The 22092-nt window shown below is 39.3% G+C and overlaps 1 protein-coding gene across 1 annotated transcript in view; it reads right to left on the reverse strand.

The window, feature by feature from the left end:
• Nucleotides 1-744: 744 nt before the first annotated feature.
• The window catches only part of ENPP2 (ectonucleotide pyrophosphatase/phosphodiesterase 2), a 110250-nt gene continuing 88902 nt past the window's right edge, over nucleotides 745-22092 (reverse strand). The window contains 8 exon segments of the mRNA XM_057736110.1: nucleotides 745-1344; nucleotides 6575-6731; nucleotides 8201-8333; nucleotides 11125-11202; nucleotides 12233-12368; nucleotides 13334-13470; nucleotides 14768-14842; nucleotides 21667-21718. Coding sequence (XP_057592093.1) covers nucleotides 1174-1344; nucleotides 6575-6731; nucleotides 8201-8333; nucleotides 11125-11202; nucleotides 12233-12368; nucleotides 13334-13470; nucleotides 14768-14842; nucleotides 21667-21718 — 939 coding nt within the window. The 3' untranslated portion in view covers nucleotides 745-1173.

Raw genomic sequence — 22092 nt, forward strand, 5'->3', positions numbered from 1 at the left:
ATTAAAAGCCCATTTCACTGACCATAAAAGGGGGCTACTGTAAAAATTAACATGATGAAAAAAAAAAAAAACATACTGTGCTCCTTTTTTTTTTTTAACCCAAAATTACTGTTAGAGATATGGAAGTACTAAGATGCACCTTTCTCTGTGACACAATCAGAAGGACTGAAAATCTCTGAATGACTTCCTCACTTTGTGCTTCAATATTACTTAAAGCCACAACTGGGTCCATCAAAAATCACCCCACTTGTCATTCAGACCCTTCTGTCATATTGTGTCATACACTTAGCTTTTATTATTCTCTACCGTGACTGGTTAATTACACATTTAGGTCTATATCTCATCCCAGTGTCTTATTTCTCTCTATATCTTCCCTGGTTCTCAGGCTGATACTTATACAGAATATATGCTTAATGCAGTCTCTGTTGAGTCTTATAAAAGCTTCAAAACTTGATCAAAAGAACCTGTTCCTCCAAACTTCAGAATATTTTTAAAATAGATGGGTGAGAGGATATTCAGGAGTTCTTCTGGTTCCCCTTTTCCTCTGCCCTTCTGATTCCCCATAGATATGTACCTCATCTATCTCATTCAGGCCACCATAGTTGAATATTAAGGATGTTCATTTTTCTATGTGAACTACATCCAACTAGGAAGAGGGCCCAATACACGAAATGTATACTTTTCATGCATGAACTATACCAGAAACACTCTGATTTATGTGAAATAAAGGCCACAAAAACAGAAAAAAACTGAATGTGTGATTTTATTATATTTAAGATTGGTCTATAAGGCTTAAATATCTGTCATAATTAACAGTAAATGAATGCAACTTTACAAAATCAGTATTTCAATACAGTACGGGACTAAATGTGGCAACTGTGCATTGGAAAATTGATATTTCCTCAATGCAATTATCAAATGTGCAGCACCATTTAGAAGCTTCCACTAAAAATGCAAGCTGCAGTAATTATTACAAGCTCTACTCAGAACACAAGACTACCTAAATCAAGCGTTAGAGAAAAACAGTGGAGTCATTCAGGCGTAATATGTCAGATTTGGTACAGGATTAAAATACTAACATTTTTTTTAATGTCCTGGTTTCAAATTAATAAATACAAAAACAATATAAAAATATACACCAGTTGATAAGACTGCACCGCAGAGGATCAGAGGTTAAATCTCGCTCTCATATGTATGCAGGTATGTCTTTAGTGTCAGAATTTCTGGATAGCTGCGGCTGGTCTTGCGGAAGAAATCCAGACTGGTGAGATGTTCAATGTCCCTCACCCGAGCTGTGTGCATCTTTATAAGTTCTTCTACCCATTTTGACTCATCCTCTGAGCTCTGCAATTGAAAAAGGAATACAATCAGAGTCAGAATTTTCCAAAGGACTTTCTCCACACAGTCCATTTGCTCCAAGTCCACAAATGACCTCTACGTACTCCTGCACCCAAAGCCAAGGTGTGTTATTCCTTCCTGACCTCCCCACCTCTCTCCCACAGTCCTGCCGGCAATGGGCCACAAATACCGGCGCTTGGCTGTAAACATTTTCAACAGCAATTAGCTGTACCAAATAAACAAGATGTGCGGTGTGAAAGGGCATTTGACGCAATATGTTCTCAGAACATAAATCAAAATTAGGAAAACCAAAGGCCCTGGAGAATGCAGTCATTTGTTTCTTTCCCCTGATGTCAAATTGCAATGAGGAGAGAGCACGAGGAATTAGGAATGCTCCTCTGTCTCCCAAGGAAAGTGAAGAGTTTGGGCCCAATGCACAAAACGTGTGTGTGTTCCTAGCACTTCCGAAGCATATGCTAGGTCAACAACATCATCTATTAGATTGCAGTGAACTGATATTTGAATAAGTTCGACTCGAAGCAGCTCGGCTGATACACCTGTCACTCTGGGGCCCAAGAGGCCTGGGTTGGAATTGCGACTCTTCCACGTCCTGGCTGTGAGACCTTGCTCAAGCTACCTGACCTCTTTAGGCCTCAGTTTCTTCATTGCTTCACGAGAATAATAATGGTTGCTTCAGCTCCCTGGGAAGTAGGAAGGAGAGGAAGGAAGAAGGGGGGAAAAGGGCAAAGTAAGGAAACAACATCTTGGGTTTTCCATAATGAGAAGGAAGGAAATCTCTTTCTGTCTTAACTACTTGCCAAGAATGGCCTCACGGGCACAAATTCGAGATGAGAGACATTTAAATGTCCCAAGCTAAGCAATTTATTTCACATCTAAGTTGAAACGAAAAAGCAATGCAGACAAAGCAGTCCTTTACATTTAAAAAATATCTTCTTTCACTTCTGAGGGAACTTGAGAGAAAGGACAAGATCTGAGAACCGTAAGAATACAGAGGAATGTCTCCCTTCGTAAATACACATGGGGCAGGAGGCCTTTGCAAATAATTTTATTCCCAAAAATGCCCCTGGAATTGCAATGGCTTCCAAAACTCTTTCTACAAGTTGAAGGGTAGCTGTGCATCCCAGGGCTGAGAATGCTCAGGCATGCCCTCGCCCAAGTCTTTGGCCGCAAGTGGTCTCAATGAACTACCCACCAAAGCCCAAGAACCTGCACTGGGTTTTCTCGGAAAGCTCCAACCCACACGGACCTGGACAGGGAGCTCCCGCAGCTTGTGCCAGGGCTAAATATGTACAGGAGGGTGTTGGTTCAGGAAACTGATGCCTGGCCACCCCAGGCGAAATGAAGAAACAGGAAGAAATTGCTTTGCAGGCTGGGGGAAAGAAGGATTTTAACCCTCCACGCCCCGCCCTCCTAACCCAAGCTAACCAAGATCTCTGCGATTCATAGGAAAGGACAGGCCTAAATATAACTCTACCCACAACGGTACTGACCAGTCCTCAGTGTGACCATATAATTAACGAAGTAGGAGGTCTCCAAATGGATTGGGACCCCCTCAGAGTAAGCAGAGTAAGCATGAAGTGATATTTTTAGGAGAATTTTCATATTCACTCATTGATTTGATTTCTCAATGGTCAGTCAGTCTAATGTTTCTTTTGTAAATGCAGTCATTTGAATGTGTGGAGAGGAGGTGAAAAGGTTTTTCCTAATTTAAATAATGGCCAGCTGGGATTATAAGAATTTGGGGGAAGAAATCTGTCTTTTGCGATTTCTTTCCTCGGGAAGTGATTTGCCAGTTTCATTTCAGAGGGCCGCTCCTCTGGTTCTCACAGGCTAAAATCCAGCCTCCAATTAGTCAAAATACTGGGCTATGGTGCACATGAAGAAAATGACTTCTGCCCCTTGCTTGCTGGCAACTCACAGAAGTATTTTCTGTGCAAGACTCTAGTACAAAGTGCGAAACTAATAAAAGTCTAATAAAAGTTCATGTGCACCAAGAGAGGAAAAGAAAAACTTTAAAAATAAATTTTAGAAAATAACTAAAACTTTACACATTAATGCAAATGAAATTACAATCCAGGAACTTGCTTAGTGTTTTTCTTGCTATGCACATTCATTCTTCACCTGCCTTTTCTCCTGACTACCTCCCAAGTAAGTTTGTGAATTCAAGTCCCATCAGTTTTAAGGTGGACTGTTTTTTTTTTTTGGGGGGGGCGGGGTGCTGTGTTGGGTCTTCATTGCCACGCGCAGGCTTTCTCTAGTTGTGGCAGACGAGGGCTACTCTTCATTGCGGTATGTGGGCTACTCATTGCTGTGGCTTCTCTTGTTGCGGAGCACTGGCTCTAGAGCACAGGCTCAGTAGTTGTGGTGCACAGGCTTAGTTGCTCTGCTGACATGTGGGGTCTTCCTGGCCCAGGGATCAAACCGGTGTCCCCTGCATTGGCAGGCGGATTCTTAACCACTGCGCCACCAGGGAAGTCCCTTAAGGTGAACTTTAAAGCAAGGACAGGTGTCTGCGTAGGCAGGGGGTCTTCAGTAAGAAGTGTGCTGGCCATGAACTCTACAAGAAACACCTCTAAGCTCTGTACAGAGGGGAAGACGTGTGAGGACATCAGTGGATTTCATCTGTCAGATGTAACACTGGGGTGAATAAAGAGCTGCCTTTGAGCTGAGTTCAGAACAACATTTTTCAAACTCCTGTATCATCAAATTCCCCTAATGACAGGGAAACATGAACATACGTCCCCCAGGAATTTAGGTGTCCCTTAAATGGCCTACTGTAAGTCTGAAATGTCTTTGGAGTCTCTGCCTTATCTTAGACATGCAGGGCAATTTTGAATTTCACTCCATAAAGTATGTTTACTTTTTTGCAAAAATTTTACATCCCCACAACAAGAGTTTAGTAAAACTTAAGTTCAAAAAGTACATCATGTTATCCAGAGGTATTAATCCCCCTGGTACACCATTAGCTAATCTCACGGGTGGTGAAAAATCAAAATTGAGACGATCATGTCAATAAGTTGAGGACCACTCCTCTCTCACTTGAAGTTCCCTTGCTTCTCCACCTCCCATTCAATTATTTCTATGATCTTATTGACCCTTCCACTACAATATTACTGCCTTCCACCATCGTTTAGAAATTTCCAAGACCACACCCCAATTCCAGTTCTGTTCCCTCAGTCCTGGGAATCTTGCCAAAACCCTTTGAGGACCATGTTTGAGCTCCTCCAACTCAAATTTATCTCCCCAAAACAGAGGCTAAAATATTGCTCTTATGCCTAAACATTTCCTGTGGCTATCTAATGTCTGTGCAATGAGAAGAAAGTCCTAAGGTCCCAAGCATCCACTATAGAAATCTGATAAATTTGAAAGAGGATGGGCTTTTGTAATCAGAGGGCTTGAATCTAAAGTTCTGCTTCTCTACTGACTAACCAGGTAACCATGTTACATACTTTTCCTTTATGAGCTATAGATGTCTCAAAAGTTAATAAGGGGATGGGGAGGAGCTCATATACACCTGCCTCATAGGGTAATAAGATGATTAGAAATAATATATGAGAGGACCTGCACAGCACTTGGATGGTAACATGGACTCAGTCAATGGTAACAACTTCTACTATGGCTGCTATGACTACTATCACGACTACTTTTATTTTAAATTTGATTCCATGCAACCTTTAAAACCTTATCTCCCACTATGATCCTCATTTCCAATACTCTGGCCAAACTTAATTAGCTTTTTTAGCCATACTTCAAATTTCTATTTTTTTCCTGCATCCGTTATTTTGTTTTGGATGGTCATAGCCTGAATCTTCACCTATAATTGAAGCTATAACCCCAAAGCTGCCTTGTCCAAGAAGCTGAAAATCTCTTTTGAAGCTGTTCTGAAGGCTCTTTGCCTTTTAGTGAAGCAATTTCTGTGCTTGTTTCATTTGCTCTCCCCCTTGAAGGCTGCCTGGAGCAGTGACTGTTAAACACACCATCATTTCTCCCAGGGTATCTCACATAATTAAAGAATTTGAGGGGATTTCCCTGGTGGTCCAGTGGTAAAGAATCCTTCCAGTGCAGTGGACGTGGGTTTGATCACTGGTCAGGGAATGAAGATCCCACATGCTGCGGGGCAACGAAGCCCAAGCACCACAACTACTGAGCCCACACGCCTCAACTAGAGAGGGAAAACCTGCACACCACAACTAGAGAAGAGCTGGTGCACTGCAACAAAGATTGCCCATGCCTCAACTAAGATCCAACATAGCCAAAAAAAAAAAAAAAAAAAAAGAAGGAATTTGAGTACTTCTTGTTGACTAAAATTCTTCTTCTGCAGATTTTATCTCCAATCCTTCTATTATATAAACAAAAGCATAGAGATTATTACTTCTAAAATCAACCTTGGAGCACAGAGCTTCCATCACATTAAAGAGATCTGGAGTAATCATGTGATTTGTCCCCGAGAGCAGCATTAGTGCAGAGCCAGGAGCACACAGCATGGCTCCTATCTGACTTCCTGGGACTTTATCATCAGGCCATCCTGCTTTCACGTTGGAACAAGTGAATCGAGAGTCATCTGTGCTATTTAAGAATGGGGTGACCTGTTACATCTGCCCTTATAATTAGTAGCAAATGAAATTCTGATTTGTAAAGTGTATGTTCATATGCATATGTCTTTTTAAAAAGTTTTTATTAATGAAATTTTCAAAAATCCACAAAAGTAGAGCGAATGATATAATAAGCTCCTAAGAACTCCTCATTTCAATAATTACCAAAATTGTGTTTTCACTTTCTACAAAATATATACATCTTTTGCAAAATGGAAAACATCTGGGCACTTTTATCATTTGTCAAAACTGAACACAGAAACAGAGCTACATTAAATGTACACACACCACACACACCCTTACACTGAAAAATAAAAAACCATTAGAGGAAATGAATTGGGAGATTGGGATACCATATTGTACACTCTAAATATATGCAGTTTATTGTATGTTAACTGTATCTCAATAAAAGTTCTTTTTAAAAAAATAGCCATTAGAACACAGAGTTCCCAAGTGTTATGCAAAGTTTCATTTGGGTCCTTTCTAAAGACCCAATTTGTATACCCATTTGTGTAACCCAAATATTTTATGATGTGTGTGCTAGTTCAAAGATGGGGATATAAATTAAGACATGAAGATGAGTTATATCACCAAATCCCAAAGGATGCTCTCCTTGAACTCACATTGCAGCTCTCATCGTTGTCCGGTCTGTGAGGAAGGATGAATGAGGAGACTGAGAGGGGGCCATCACACTTGTCTGCGGGCTGGGTGAAATCCAGGCAGCTGGTGATGATGCTGTAGTAGTGAGTTGGAATGGGAATGGAACTGCCTTCCACGTACCTGAAAGAGGAAGGCAAAATCAAATTACAGCTGAGGTAGTAGCTTTCTTTTTTAAATGGTGACCAATGAACATTGCCCAAGTCACTAAAATTAAATTCCACTCAACGGAGTCATTTTTCACTTACAAGCGTTAGCCTACATCTATATCTTTGAATATCATGTTTTTAGTGCCTGGGATCTCCTCTTTCTCTCAACCTGGTAGAGTGAAAAATATACTCCAGAGAAAGAAAACAGCTTGAACCAAGACTCAGAGGCTGGACATGATGAATAGATCAATGGAGTAGAAACATAAGTCTGGAAGAGTCAATAAAAGCCAAAGTAAGGCAGGTCCTGAGTCCCAAAGTTGTGGAGTTTGGGCATTATTGTTCAGGCAGTAATGCTCCATGGAAGGTTTCTGTGCTAGGAAGTGCTATTATGAGGTCCATGTTTTAGGAAAATAACTTTCATAGACTTGTATAAAAATGGACCAGAGGCAGGAAGCCCAGGAGCTAGGAGAGTAATAGCACTTTCAAGCCACAATGAGATCCTGAACTTGGTACAGAGAACTCATTTACTAAAGAAAATTCTAAGGACTGAGTGCTAGTGATGAGCTACGAAAGTATAAAAAAATCTTTTGAGAAGTGCATAGTACAGAAATTCATAATTCCTTACTTGGTTTTCTATTATCTTAATTTTAATCATTTCTAAATATTAAAATTATGATTGAATTAATAACATAATTTAGGCTGAAAACTGTAACAATAATCAGCAATAAAATAAATGTACAAGTAGAATGAAATTGCTCTTATGGATGACTGGAAAGGGGGTAAAATAAGACATTGTATTCGTTATATATATGGAAAAAATTAGCATTTTGTGTCTAAATAATTGTCAATCACAATTAAACCCTTTCGTATTTTCTGTTGCTAATTGTTTCATGCATATGTAAAATTAAATGATGACCGACTATGAATTTGTTGTATTTATATCTTCTTACTTTCTCCACCAGACTGTAAGTTTCTTATGAATAGAGTATGCCTCATCCTTTTATATCCCTAATAGCACCACAAAGAGCGACAGAAATGGGATTTGACCAAAGGTCATATGTGATTTCCTATTGAGATGTACTGACTCAGAAAACCTAAGGAATTCTAAAAGTTCCCTCCAAATAGTGAACACAAGTAAAAATTATCTTCTTCCCAGTAAAGAGTTGTTGAAGAATAAATGAAAAAAATTTTTAATCTTTTGATACATTTTTCTTTCATGAAAATGAAAAGTGCATTTATTTACCACAAATCCTAATTCCTTTCCAACCACCGATGCCACGTTTAATCACGGGTCCAAAAGAACTGAAGAATTCACAAGGAGATTCAAAGAGCAACAAATTTAAGAGGTATCAGCTCTTCTCTAGTATGTGAATATTTGAAAAATATTCTTGAGTGAGATCTTGGAATTTAAAAGCATACATTGCATGGGAATGAAAAACTTACTGTTTGATTTTGTCTTGTGTGTCATGTAAGCCATCGTAGTCATAGTCAAAAATTGGTCCACTTATCACATTAACTCCATTTCTTTCTGAAGCATATTTCTTCACCAGAACCCTTTGGAAATAATTCCAGACTCCTGTACAAAGAGAAAAACCGTTCTTCATGGACAAAACTCCTTGCTTTGCCGAATTCTCTCTAGGATGCATTAAAGAAGGCAAATGCCACAAGCCAAGAGACAGTAGAGCTGCTGTGATTCTTAAGAGCAATTCATCCTAAAGCATTAACTGTGGGTGTGTCATTTAAGAACAAGCAAAGAGAAAGATATGGAGACTTTAGTAGAGGAGTTTAACCTAGCCCAACAAGTCAGGGAAGGATTTGCAGATGAAGTGGTCACTAGGCTGAGATCTGAAGGATAAGTGAGTGTTTCTGAGGCAAAGAGGTAGAGACGGAACATTCTCAGAGAGAATAGTATGTGCAACAGAGGAAGTATGGTGTTTGTGAGAAATTGAAAAAAAGTCTTTAATCTACTTTCTCTTCTTTCATGATGTCATAGATAGGCTAATTCCCAAGTTTATGTCTCTAGCCCCAACCTTTCCAGGCAGCTCCAGACATGTTATCCAGCCAGCCATCTCATGGTGCATTTGAATACCTAACAATCATGTCTAACAAAAAATTATCCAGACAGAATTCTTGATTTTTCTTCCACTCCTGCTCCAACTCTTGGCTTCTCCATCACAGTCTGTGGCACTCGCACTCACCCTGATGTTCAGGTCAAAATCCTAGGATTCATCCCTGACTATTCATCTTTGACTTCTCTCCTTTCTTCATACGCACGTGAACTAGTCCTGTCAGCGCTACCTCCAAAATACATCCCAGTCTTCCACATCTGACCATTCCTCACCATTTTCACTGCATCCACCCTGGTCTAAGTCACTATCCTCTCTGCAATGAACCACCACAAAAGACTACTTCCCGGGCACCCTGGGAGAAATTCCTCCTTCCCTGTAGCCTAGTCCCTCTAGAGTAGCCAGGTGGATCCTTTTACACTATGAATCAGATTGTATCATACTTCCCCAACATCCATTTCTAACACTCCAAGATGATGTCTCACTGTATTTAGAATAAAATCCCAACTTTCCACCATGGCCATTGCCTCCCTCCATGACTTTATTTCCTACTCCTTTCCTTCTCAGGTACATGGCTTTCTTCCTGTCCCCCTACTTGCTAAACTTGTTTCAGAGTAAGATTTTGCATATGCTTCCCCTTTATCTGGAAAACACGTCCCCTGACCTACGCATGCCTGGTTCCTCCTCTATCATTCATTTCTCAGTTTCATGGTCATCCCCTATAGAAGATTTCCTTGTCCACGCTAGCTCCAATTCACACTATGGTCAATCACAGGGGAAGGAGAGGGGCAGAATGGAAAAGGGAAAAGGGGAAAGGGAAAAGAAGGGAACAACAGAAGAGGACAGGAAAGGCAAACTAAAGAAGTTGGGTCAAACATGTTAGATTTAACTTGCCACGCTCTATTCCAGATGGGGGTTTGGGGGTTCAGGCTGTTATCTTTTCTTACCTCCCCTTATTAAAAAATATTTGGGCATTTTTCTCATACTGCTTCAACTGTTGATCCTCTATTCTAAATGAAAAAGAGCAGCCCACCAGAGCCTAAATACCATGGATAATTATTTTCAATAAAGAAAGGAGGACAGTGGGGAAGAAGTTCAAATGTTAACTTAAGCATAAAAATTGGAGAGGCATAGTGGGAAAGAAATAACAATGAGAACAGTCAAAAGGCCAAACCCGCAGAAATGTGGCATGTGAAAAACCATTCCCCTAGTGAAGAAGAACAGCGGGCCCTCTGTGAAAGGTCTTTGGCCACACCAGCCTCAGGGTGGTACCATGTGCTGCCTTTATTGCTGCTTGGTCAAAAAGGCATCAGTAAAGAATAAAGAAATCCAGGAAACCCTGATTTGTGGAAATTCAATGAAGCTGCATTCCATGTAATATTGGGACAAATGGATCTATGTGGGTTTGTGAAACATTTCTCAAGTGGGGCGGAGAACAAACCAGGAAACCTCCTTTTAAAAGCATACTTTATAAATTTTCACTCATACACAAGCGATTCTACCTTTGAATAAGCCTTTATTTACTAACTTAGGACATCAAATAAACATTTTTTTTTCTCTAAACCATGTTGGCCATTTCACCAATGTCAAGTTGAGGAGGCCTGGCCCTGTAGATGACATTCCACCATCTTGTGTTCCTATTCTGAGACTTTATTTCAGCCCTGAGAGTCATGTAACACAGCCCAATGCTCCTTTACAAAGTGGAATTATGTAGAAGTGTTTCCTTTTCCTACCTTTCCTATAAACATATAGGTCTGCTCACTGTAAATGAACTAAAGGAAGGTCAAAGCTACCTTATCTTTGAATACATGGATGGATGGATAAATGGATGGATGGATGGAAGATGGATGGATGGATGGATGGATGGATGGATGGATGGAAGATGGACAGATGGATGGAAGGATGGAAGATGGATGGATGCATGGATGGACAGATGGATGGATGGGCAAATGAATGAATTATTTGTTATCAGAAATAGAAAATGGATTGTTTTGGTCATTGGACAATTAAGTAACCAATCCATATCAGCCATAGAAGTCATGCAATCAAGTCTCATTATTTTACAAATGAGAGGCTAAATGGCATTTCTATGATCACACAGCCAGTGGAGGCTAAATAGCATTTCTGTGATCACATAAGCAGTAGAGAATTTACTCTAAAGTTCTTCTAAAATTATAAAGGCTAAACACATGAAAGGTATTATTATTATTTAAATGAATATAGAGGTAGGAAAAGTAAGCAGTAAATTTAGAAACATTTCTTTCCACAAATAATAGTCTTCTAGGTAAATATTGGACTTACGTTTGAAAGCAGGATACATTGGAACCATATTGGTCACAAGGAATGCGTCATATTTAGCTTCTGGCAAAGAGCTCAGATCTAAACATTAGGAAAACAGTGTCCATTACATCATAAAATCGACATCAACGTAAAAAAAAATAGCAATCTTCTAAAATCGTTCAAACAGCATGAAGTGAATGGATCTACTCATTCATTCCTATTATCCCCTTCCTTGTATACTGTTTCCTACTTTCCTTTGCACTCAATCTCTTTTCTTCACTCAAAAATTCTCCTTAAGGACTTTCCTGGTTGCACAGTGGTTAAGAATCTACCTGCCAATGCAGGGGACACAGTTTGATCCCTGGGCTGGAAAGATCCCACACGCCTTGGAGCAACTAAGCCCATGCACTGCAACTACTGAGCCTGTGCCCTAGAGCTCGCGAGCCACAACTACTGAGCCCTCATACTGCAATTACTGAAGCCCACACGCCTAGAGTCCGTGCTCTGCAACAAGAGAAGCCACTGCAATGAGGAGCCTGCGCACCACAATGAAGAGTAGTCCCTGCTCGCTGCAACTAGGGAAAGCCCATGCATAGCAATGAAAACCCAACACAGCAAATAAATAATTTTAAAAAAAATTCTCCTTAAACAAATTTTTATGATTTTTTTCCTTCCCACTTAGTCTTGGGTCTAATAAGTATTATGTAAAAGAATTCCTTGATTTTACTAGTGTAATTTGGACGTTTTAAAAAAAATGTCATCAGGGTAATGAGAGATGATTAAAGGGCTTCATGAATTCTTAAAAGATCATCTCTATAGTATTATTTAAAAGATAAATGTCTTAATAATTTCCTATTTCACTTTTAGATCCTCATTTAATGATGTCAGGGGACACACAGAATATTCCCTTGCACTTTAGAATTCCCCTAGAATACGATTTGTGAAAGCTGGTCTCTTTTCTGGCTGTCTTTGGGAGGTTCCCAGAGAAGTTCATCTCCTCAATCTCTTGAGCACCCCTCTTGAAGAAAACCTAAAAACCACTGAAATCCTAAATACCAAGTTGCACACACCAGACTCCACAAAATAACACCCCTCTAGAAGGGTCAGATCCTGCTATTCTGTAACTTACAAGGAGAAAAGAGGAATCCATAGGACATCTGTTTATCATTTTTGTAGGCCAAACAGCTCTGACTGAAACTCGGAGAAACACGGACATCAGGCCGGACGCAATTGGTCAGGTGTTCAGGGATGCCAGAGACCTCAGCCTGCATGGTGAGTCACAGGTATTCAGCAAAGCTATGGCAGAGATAGCACCAAACCAACAGGGAAATACTGAAGCCAGACTGCTCGGTTCCAAACAGCCAGAATCAAAACCCCATTAGCTTTTACTATAGCTCAGATTCTGATTTCTTTAAAAAAAAAAAAAAAAAAGACCTCAGTTTTAAATGTACTAAGCTAGTAATTTGTAAACTCATTTTTTTAGTAGCGGAACTCTCTTATCAGTCTTAGGTAAAACAATAATACGTAAGGCAGAAACCTCAATGTTGATATAATGAATGAGATTCCACAGAAGACGGCTTAAAAAATAATATTTTGAGAAATAATATAGACTTATCACCTATTTAAAAAAAAATAAGACTGTATATGCATTTTATGTGCCTGAGTATAAATTAACAAGAAGCTGTGTTTGGAGTGGTAGAAGTAGTCATTTGTATTCAGAAATTAAAAACATACCTCAATTGCCAAATAAATTTTTCTAATACCTGATATAAACTTATCTATCTCATCTTTACCAAAACTGAAACTCTAACATAAAAACTGCATTAAAAAAAAAAACAGGATGTTGATAGTAGGGCAGGCTGTACATGTGTGGAGCCCTGGGTATATAGGAAATCTCTGTCTTTTCCATTCAATTTTGCTGTGAATCTAAAACTGCTCTAAAAAATAAAGTCTACTAAAACAAACAGCCAAATCTTGGTGGCTTGACAAGCAGAGTAAAAGAAAGTAAAAGAATTAGTATGCTATGCTATTTCACATATTACCATGAAGGTATTAGAATACTGCAGAAAGTCTTATTCAAAATATTTTACAACAGATCCAACATAGGATTTCTTTCATCAGCAAAAATTTAAATCTTTTCTAAGACAAAATTCTGTTCAGCAAGCAATCATTATATTAAGGCAAGGAGCGTAATGACATGAAGAATATGAAACCCAATGTTCGCCATGACCTGTTTGGAAACAGTGTATGATGTCCACAATGGCATTAGGAATATTTCACTATAACCGCTTTCGAAATCAGTGTGATATAAGATATCATATCTAGTCCGATAAAGCACTGCGGGCCGTCCATAGAGGAGGTGTCTCTCTAGGAAAGAAAAAATAAACTGTCTTAAACACATATTAAATTGTACATCAAATGTTAAAGAAACATTGGAAGAGAGTCAAGTTGTCCACAATTTGCTTGCTTACATATTAATAATGTAGCTGCTTCTCCTTAATTTAATCAGGTTAGTTTTCCTAACACTTTTGTGGTTTATTTGATCACCTAAGTGTGGGTCAAGGCTTACAGTTATCAAAACTGTAATGTAAATGCCATGTTTATTTTAATAGTTTTTTTTTCAGTTATAAAGAATTTTAACTGAATGGGAAAGAAACATTACATAGTAAATTTTGAAATGATTCAGCTGAATGGGACGTCAAGACAATTGGATTTTTATAGAATTAATTCATTTGACCCTGGAAAGGCTCATCAAATTAACCAGTGATTTAATTAAGAGGGAGGCACTCTTTGATCATTATTTGTAAACTGCAACTCAAATATGCATTATTTCAGCATAAAAAGTGAGTACTAATGAGCATTTAAAGTAAGTAGCATTGTGACATGGAGGAAAACTCTTTAGGTAAGAACTTAAAGGAACATGTATAGATAAAATAAGTGGCATTCAAGGGGGTCCTTTAAATACAAAAGGGAGGTCATCAGTTACCAAAGAAGTCAGTTAAGATCCAGAATGTAGATTCAGAGAAAGCTCTCCTCTTAGGAAAAAATAAAGGTTTGAAATCTCATTCTTCTAAGAAGAAGACATGGGAGATTAGTGTGCAAACCTCCATTCCACATGCACAATAAATGCCCCATTTTAGACAGGCTCAAGTCAGAACTGCCATAGATTCTTACAAATTGGGGTCCTGCAGACCAAAATATTTAGAGATTGAGGCTTTGGCAATTCACAATCTCCTAAGTGATAATCAAAAAAATTTTTACTATTGTTTTTATTAGAAAAAAGTCACTTCTGGCAATCACTTATTAAATTATGTATACATGTTGCTTTAATTAAAGTATTACCATTCTACACAAGTAACAGAGAAAACCCTTGTAGATTACTTTGCAAGACCCTCCCAAGTAGAACTGCTGATTTGAGGCAAAACAGCCCACACTGTTACAGCACAAGCCTGTTCTGGGTAGCTGGGCTTTGTCAGTATTGCAGTAAGTGTAGAAGTCTTGGTAAAGCTGCCAAATTTGGAGACCCACCCGTAAGAATTAGAATAAAATATGCTAATATTTTATACATGAAATATAACAAACAAGTAAAAAGCCAGCAAATCATAACAGTAGTACTTGGGGGCCGTTAACCAGGTCAGACTTTCCTTCAAAACTCAAACCAAACCTTTTCTAGGTTCAAAATTTCCATTAACGTTTTCCTTGATTTCATTTTTGCTGCCTCTGAATTTCCTGGTTTCAGCTGGAAGCAGAAGTATCAAGATTCTTTGAGAAGCTATTCTCTTTTTATCATTCACGTTTTCATGTTTACCCAACACGTTCCTCCAGGCTCTAACGCAAACCTGGCATGTTATCCAATCTATCCCATTAAGAGGACAACAAGACAGCAGTCATCCTCCTCCACGCAACACCCCTCTTTAGCATTAAAGAGCCATCAAGCAATAGTCTTAGACGATCTACAGACTCCACCAGCTCTGGCTCCTCCTTATTTCCCGTCATTCAACATAGTGCTTGATTCCATGGAGGCTGCTTGATTTGCAATTCTGCTCACAGCCATTGTCAGCAACTCTATGCTAGTATATATGTGACTTCTTCTCTCTCTTCTGGGAATAACTTCACCAGTCCTGTCACTCATCTCCCTCCCAATTTTTTGTCCATGTACCCCACCCCCCCCATCAAACATATACTGAGTAGCTTCTTTGTGCCAGGCCTTGGGCTATGGAATAGAGATACTGGGTAAAGACAATTAAGACAGATCTTTTATCCTCAAGAAGATCACAGTTCAATGGGAGAGACAGACATGGGCTAAATGACTAAAATGCAACATGGTGCCCACGATAGCAGAGATACCTACATAGCGGAACAGGAACGCAGGGCTTGATGCCTGCCACGGACGGGGATGAGGTGGCATCCGTGCAGTCCCGACAGAACTTATGAAGCTAAGCCAGAGTGACCCCACATCCCATGTATGCCGAATGCCCTGGCATAGTTGCCCTTCTCACCTTCAAAAGGGATGACATATAATATGGTCACATAGTTCAGCTCCCATGGAAGACACATGGGCAAGAGAGGGCGAAAGGGACAAGAGGGGAAGAGACATCTTAAGAGTTACTTTCTCCTGAAAGATTTCTCCAGTTAAGCTTCTTTCTCTCTGCTTCCGCTTCTGCTCTGCATGTACAAACTCAATTTCTTTTGAAATGTGGGCGTCCTAGCTCCAAGCTATGCACAACTGCAGTTTTTGGCATGCAGCTGGAGCACACATATATCATTAGCGGACTCACTTTTTCTCAATTGTTAACTAAGCATATATGACATGAAGGAAAAAAAATGTAGTGGCTTTGGCAGTCTCCTAATAGCTAACTGAGTTCCCCAACTGACCCAAAGAATTTACTTGGGTCTTCGTGATGCATAATAGTTTCATCTAAGAAAGAGGTGAAATCATCTTTGCGGTAAGAAACACTTTAAGCTCCAGAAACAAAACTTAGATTTCCCTTTTTCAGTTTATCAGGTATCAAAGAATCACAGGTTCTTGGTCACAGCCTGATTCTGCTACTCCGTATGTCATCTTGGACAAGTCATCCATTGCATTTCTGTTTAGCAAAAAGTCCCTAGTTGAGCCACAGGAGTGTACTTGAAGCTCAGTCTTTGGACACATATGTGTTTCATTTAGAGATCAGCTACCCTGGAGATGATGAGCCTGTGAGCTTCTGCTTTTGAAATATGTTCCTCGTGATTTCTTGATATGGATCTAGTGTAGCTTGTGTCTTCCCAGGTTGGGTTCCTACTCCATGAAATTCCAGACAGAGACTCCATTCCACACCCCAGTTCCCTGTTTACAATAGTGTCTGGCATTTTTGGTACATGCCACAGTTCTCCTCCAGATACCACAGTTGGCAAAATACTGTGAGGCAAATCTTTTTAAGTGGTGTGGACTTCCCTAGCACTCATTCTTTTTGTCTTCCAAAACTTGGTCATCCAGACTTGAGGGTGTGTTTCTTTTCCCTCTTCAGCTTCCTGATTCATATTCCCACAGATTAGCTGGCTGAGTTGAGAGCCACATGAAAATCTCTCCTCTTTTTTTGTTTTTGTTTTAAACATTCACTCCCACAATAATACGCTCTTACATTTTACCACAAAATCTCTACCCAAGGTCTTTCCTTTTCCTACATCCTTTCTCTTCCTTTGCCTTAGAAGTATCTACTAGCATTTACTGCCATGTCAACCTCCTCTAGGATTAGATTTGATGCCTCTGTTAGTGTCCTGTTCTTTCTTGCCTCAACCCTTAAAGCACTATGTTGTAATTCACCAACTGGCTAAATCTCACAATAAAAATAACTTAATGAGGACACGGATTTTATCTGTTTTGTTTACCATTGTATCTCTACCTCCAACAACGCCAAATATCTACTTGGATAAATAAATGTTTTATTTTTTAAAAATACTGTCTATTATGACTTTCAAGAACTGATTTTTGGGACTTCCCTGGTGGTCCAGTGAGTAAGACTCCATGCTCCCAATGCAAGGGGCCTGGGTTCAATCCCTGGCCAGGGAACTAGATCCCGTATGCCGCAACTAAGAAGTTCACATGCCTCAGTGAAGATCCTGTGTGCCGCAACTAAGACAAGGCACAGCCAAAACACATAAAATAAATTAAAACTGGCTTTCTACATATGACCTGTCTAATATGACTGTGAGAGACAGACTGAGCAGATCAGTATCATCTTCCTTTTATTGATGAAGGAACGGGAGGTTCGTGATTCGTACGAGATTATTCAGCTTCATAACAGCAATGCCCTGGTCCGTTATTCTTCTCCTTAACTTTCTGGACAGTCTCTAGGTGGATGCTGCCTGCTGATTATTTTAATGGAGAGCACATTGGAATGAAGATCCGTTTACTTCTGGGCAGGACCTCTGCCTGAGTCACGCCTGCTGAGAAGCTCATGAGGTCAGCAATTTGTATCCAAGCATCTAATACTTCAGAAACTACTTCCAAACCCTGATGGGCACCGAGATTCTCTCCAAACATACTCTCTTTGTTCCAATCCTTAGAATAAGAAGCATTTATAGAGGAAAGCACAGGGGCTTTAAGTGTCATACAGAACTAGAGTCAAATCTCATCTCAGCTCCTCATAGCTTTGTGATTCTGTAACTTAACCTTCCAAAGCCCTCATATCTCACTGGGAGATTGCACTGTTTACATGAAAATACGTAAAGCACCTTGCTCAGTCTCGACCCAAAGTGGTTGTAGCTGTAGAGGTTCAGTAAAGAGCATTTAGTAAATGCTCTACTTCAGTATCAGCAAGGTATATTGATAGGTAAAGGTCATTAAAATTCAGTGTCTGCTCCACCCAATACATCCTGAATCCTACTGTAAACCATCAACAATTATACTATGTATTGATTTCTTCCAGTCTTCCCCAAAACACACACAAGGATACATACACAGGGAAACATAGGTATATCTCCAGTGAAATAACAAAAAAATGAGAAACCTTTCAGAATTGAAAAGAGCTACAGAGGAGATTCCCTCTCTAGCTACTCAGGGCTCTGCTTTAAAGCTGACAAGAATTACTAGCGTTTAAGTCATTTTTCTAACCAAACTAATTTCTCATGGGATGTGATAGGAGCCAAACATATAGGTGTTAAAATGATGTTTAATTCCCTTTCTCACAAAGATGACGGTGAATGCCAACCTGACTAAGAAAATATAAAACATGGTTTAGCAATGCAAATAGAGAAAAGACTACAGTGACAATAAATAGGGCAATTATTCTTACAGTAAAAATTACACCTGGTGCTAGTGCCAGAATTGCTTGCTGTGAGAGAGTTAAACATTTCCATTTCGTTCATTCATTCACCCATTGATTCAATGGATTACAAAATGAAAATTCAATAAGTTTGCCAAGACATTACATACATGTGATCCAGAAACAGCAGCCATGAAATTAAGATCCGGAATTCACTACAAATGCAGAAATATTAAAGCTTTAGCAAGCAGTTTAGATCACAGTTTTTGAAGATTATATTTGTTCTTCCTCTTCATTTCAGTAAAGGACTTGATTCTGTAAGCTTCGTATTTATGATAAAATATAGCCTAACATTAATATAATACACCACTCTTTTGGTACCTCAAATTTACCCTGGGTTGTTTCACGGTTGGAATACATAGCTTTTACATGTGTGTTTGGTACAGATGTATGTATGGGTGGTTTTATGTCATATGACACTGAAACAGTTATAGGTGAATGTTACAAATGGATTGTGCAGGGCATGCGGTTTATTCTGAAAAAAATCATCTACCTACAGGTGTTATGTTTTTAAAAACTAGGCAGGAAAATAATACAACTTTACATTTGTACAGGACTTACAGGTCTACAAAATGGTTTAAAAGTCTCAATATATATTCAAAGATATTCAGAAAGAAGAAGTCATTACCCTGAGCGTAACATACATAGCCCCTCGGACTCACGAGTTCTACTCCAGCAGAGCAGACGTCAACCATTTCCAGTGGGGGACTAGACTTATGACCCAGGACACACCATAAAGGCCCAAAAGAACTCAGACCAAGGAATGTCACTTTGCAGCTGAAGAAATGACTGCAAGGAGCCCTTAAGGAGACAAACACCAAGTGACAGAGAGAGAAAGAAAAGAGACAGGAGAGAGAACACTGAGGCTTACATGTGTTCTAGAGTCTAAACAAGCAAATGCTTTGCACATAATAGGACAATGATAAATAATTATTTGAATTTCATGTAATAGTTATAAAGTCTCTCTTGTATCACTCCAGCTATTGGCAGCTGCAAATAGCCATTATTATGCATACATACAAAACAATGCTGTATTAACTTAAACAACTTTACCAAAAAAGTCTATTGAATATTAAACTGTTAATTATAAAAATAAATAAAGTCTCTTTTGTATCATTAGAGTCTGTCCCATTAGGCCATGAGCAAGAAGATGTGTTACCATGGTGGGCTACCATGGTCCTCCCCTAATATTTCATGTCACCATTGTGAAGTCACATGTTGGAAACTATCGGTGACACAGCTGACAGAACCAGACATCTCAAAGAAATCAGCTCCCAGCCCAGGGCAGGCACTGAACAAATACTCATGAGGGTCCATTTCCATGAAAGTATATAAACTTTAAGCCTCACTGATGTAAAACCATGTAGAAATAAGACACATATTCACCTCTGAGCAGAGCAATGGAGTGGTGAGGTCACTAACTGTAGCTCCTTCCAACCCTGAGGGTCAGTGATTCACCTAGAAGATGCCTCTTATGTTCATGCTCAGAAGTCTGAGGCCACTGTTTATGCTGAGTTGTGGGACTGATTTTGTCCTATGAGCACACTGCCACCAAAAATCTAAATGAAAGATTTTTTCCCAGATGGAAATGTTTTAGGATCATGAATAGTCAGAGCTTGAATCAGCAAAAAGATGAGCGTCCATTCAAAGTTATCCTAATTAACTCTTTCATAAGTGACTTTTAGAAGAGAAACATCTCCGTAGTATTTCTCTGCCTTGGTGACTGAATATTGGAAAAACTCAGATCATGAGACTCCATACTCCTTGATCTTGGCAGCACTGCAATTTTTCCAATTCTAATGACACCGTAGTCCACTAGAGGCTCAATGTCAAACATTTCAAATCACTTCTAGAGTTTGTGAAGGATGTGTACCTTCCATCAATTAAGTCCTATCTCCAAACCCGTGTTCATCCAAATACAAGCCAAAGAGTCTGCGTGTTCTATCATCAAAGAGAGAAGCGGGAGGATAGTGATGCAGAAAGAGAGGAAGAAAAAAGATGAAGATCTTTATAAAGAGGGAAATAAGTAAATAAAACCTTCTGCTGTTTCCTCAACCTTTACTTAATCAGATTGGAAACAGCACATATGATAAACAGAACCATATGTAAGCTAAAGACTCAAGTAATGTTCTCAAGAGAATTTGACAACGTGCATCTTTACTGCATGACTTGGGCTGCTGTGGTCGAGTTCTGTCCGCCTTTTAATACAGTTTTGGTCATTCCCTTGCTGTTACATCCCATCTGCTGTAATAACCTGCATAGGATCCTTTCCCTCTTCTTCTAATTTCTTCTAATTTTCCTGGGATTTCAAAACCAGGAGGAAGAGCTTGTGTGGTAGATTGCATTATTGTTTCTAACTATTTACTGCTCTTTTGTAAAGGATTATATACCTCCACCCATTGCCAAGGGACTTGTAGGACAGCGTCCTTATGGAAAGAATATACGTCCCTACTCCATTGGTTTCATGTGCCCCGGGTTCACCAATGAACTGCAAATAGAAGTGACAAACGCCTCATCGAAGCAGAAGTGTTGAGACCCATTGCCTGGTTCTGCCATTCCCCTTTTCCCTCTGTCACGAGAAGGGCATGTCCCAGCTAGGGCTGCTCCTTCAGCCTAGATTCTAGAATAAAAAGTACATATGGGGGCAGAGCCACCCTTGGCCTATAGTCAGCATCCTGAAATATGAACAAGAAATGCACAAACCACTGAGATTTCTCTTTTTTCCTCACAAGCTTGCAAAAGTTGACTGATACAGGAGTGTTTTTATTGTACATAAAATAAGAGGAGAATGAGTTAGGGCTCAAGATAACTCTTCTTTGAACAGAGAGTTCTGACTTGGTTCCTTTTGCGCATCCCTCCCCATAACATACACACCAACTCTGCAGGTAAGTAAGCTTCAGTAGAGGTACCAGCTGTTACCATTTACAATTGTGACTTCCATTCCCTTCCTCAAAGTCCCCATCAGCACCTTAACTTATGACCCATCAATTACACAATGGTATATCTGTTTTTCAGAGGCCTTAAAAGCTATTGAGGAAAAAAAAGGTAATGGAACTTTTCTGACTATTACACAGCTGGCATCTTGTATACATAGAATAAACCAATACCCTTTGCCAGATGGTATAAAAATCACTTTGCAATCCAAATTCAAATTTTAAGAAATATTGTGCTTATGCTATAAAGTAAATAAGGAGTCTCTCCAATTTTTGAAAACTAGAAAACATAGCTTATCTGGTTGTTTTTTCCATCAACTCCTTACCTTCTGTAGACCCTTTTATATGAAGGCGTTTGTTGAGTTCATCCAATTTGTTCTTCATGTGTAAAAACAAAACAAAACAAAAAAGAAAAGAAAAGAAAGCAAATCAGAAATGTTCTTTCTTTCCAGCACCCTTCTATCTATTTAGTAACCAGCTAAATTCAAAATAGAACCCTAAACATCGATATCATAAACTCTGTAGAGTATCACTACTTTATCTCAAAATGAAATTTTAGGCTCCACTTCCTGGTGATATATGATCATGGATATGTTATTTAATCTCTCCATGACTTTGTTTCCTTTCCTTAACACTGTGGGTAATCATGGTACCAACCTCCCATGTTGACAATGATTAGGGCGCATGTACGTAAATTAATTCGAATATTGCCTCAATATTTCGGATTAATCTCTAGGTACACTACAGTGATT

Source organism: Hippopotamus amphibius, chromosome 5 (assembly GCF_030028045.1).
Source record: "Hippopotamus amphibius kiboko isolate mHipAmp2 chromosome 5, mHipAmp2.hap2, whole genome shotgun sequence".
Lineage (NCBI taxonomy): Eukaryota > Metazoa > Chordata > Mammalia > Artiodactyla > Hippopotamidae > Hippopotamus > Hippopotamus amphibius.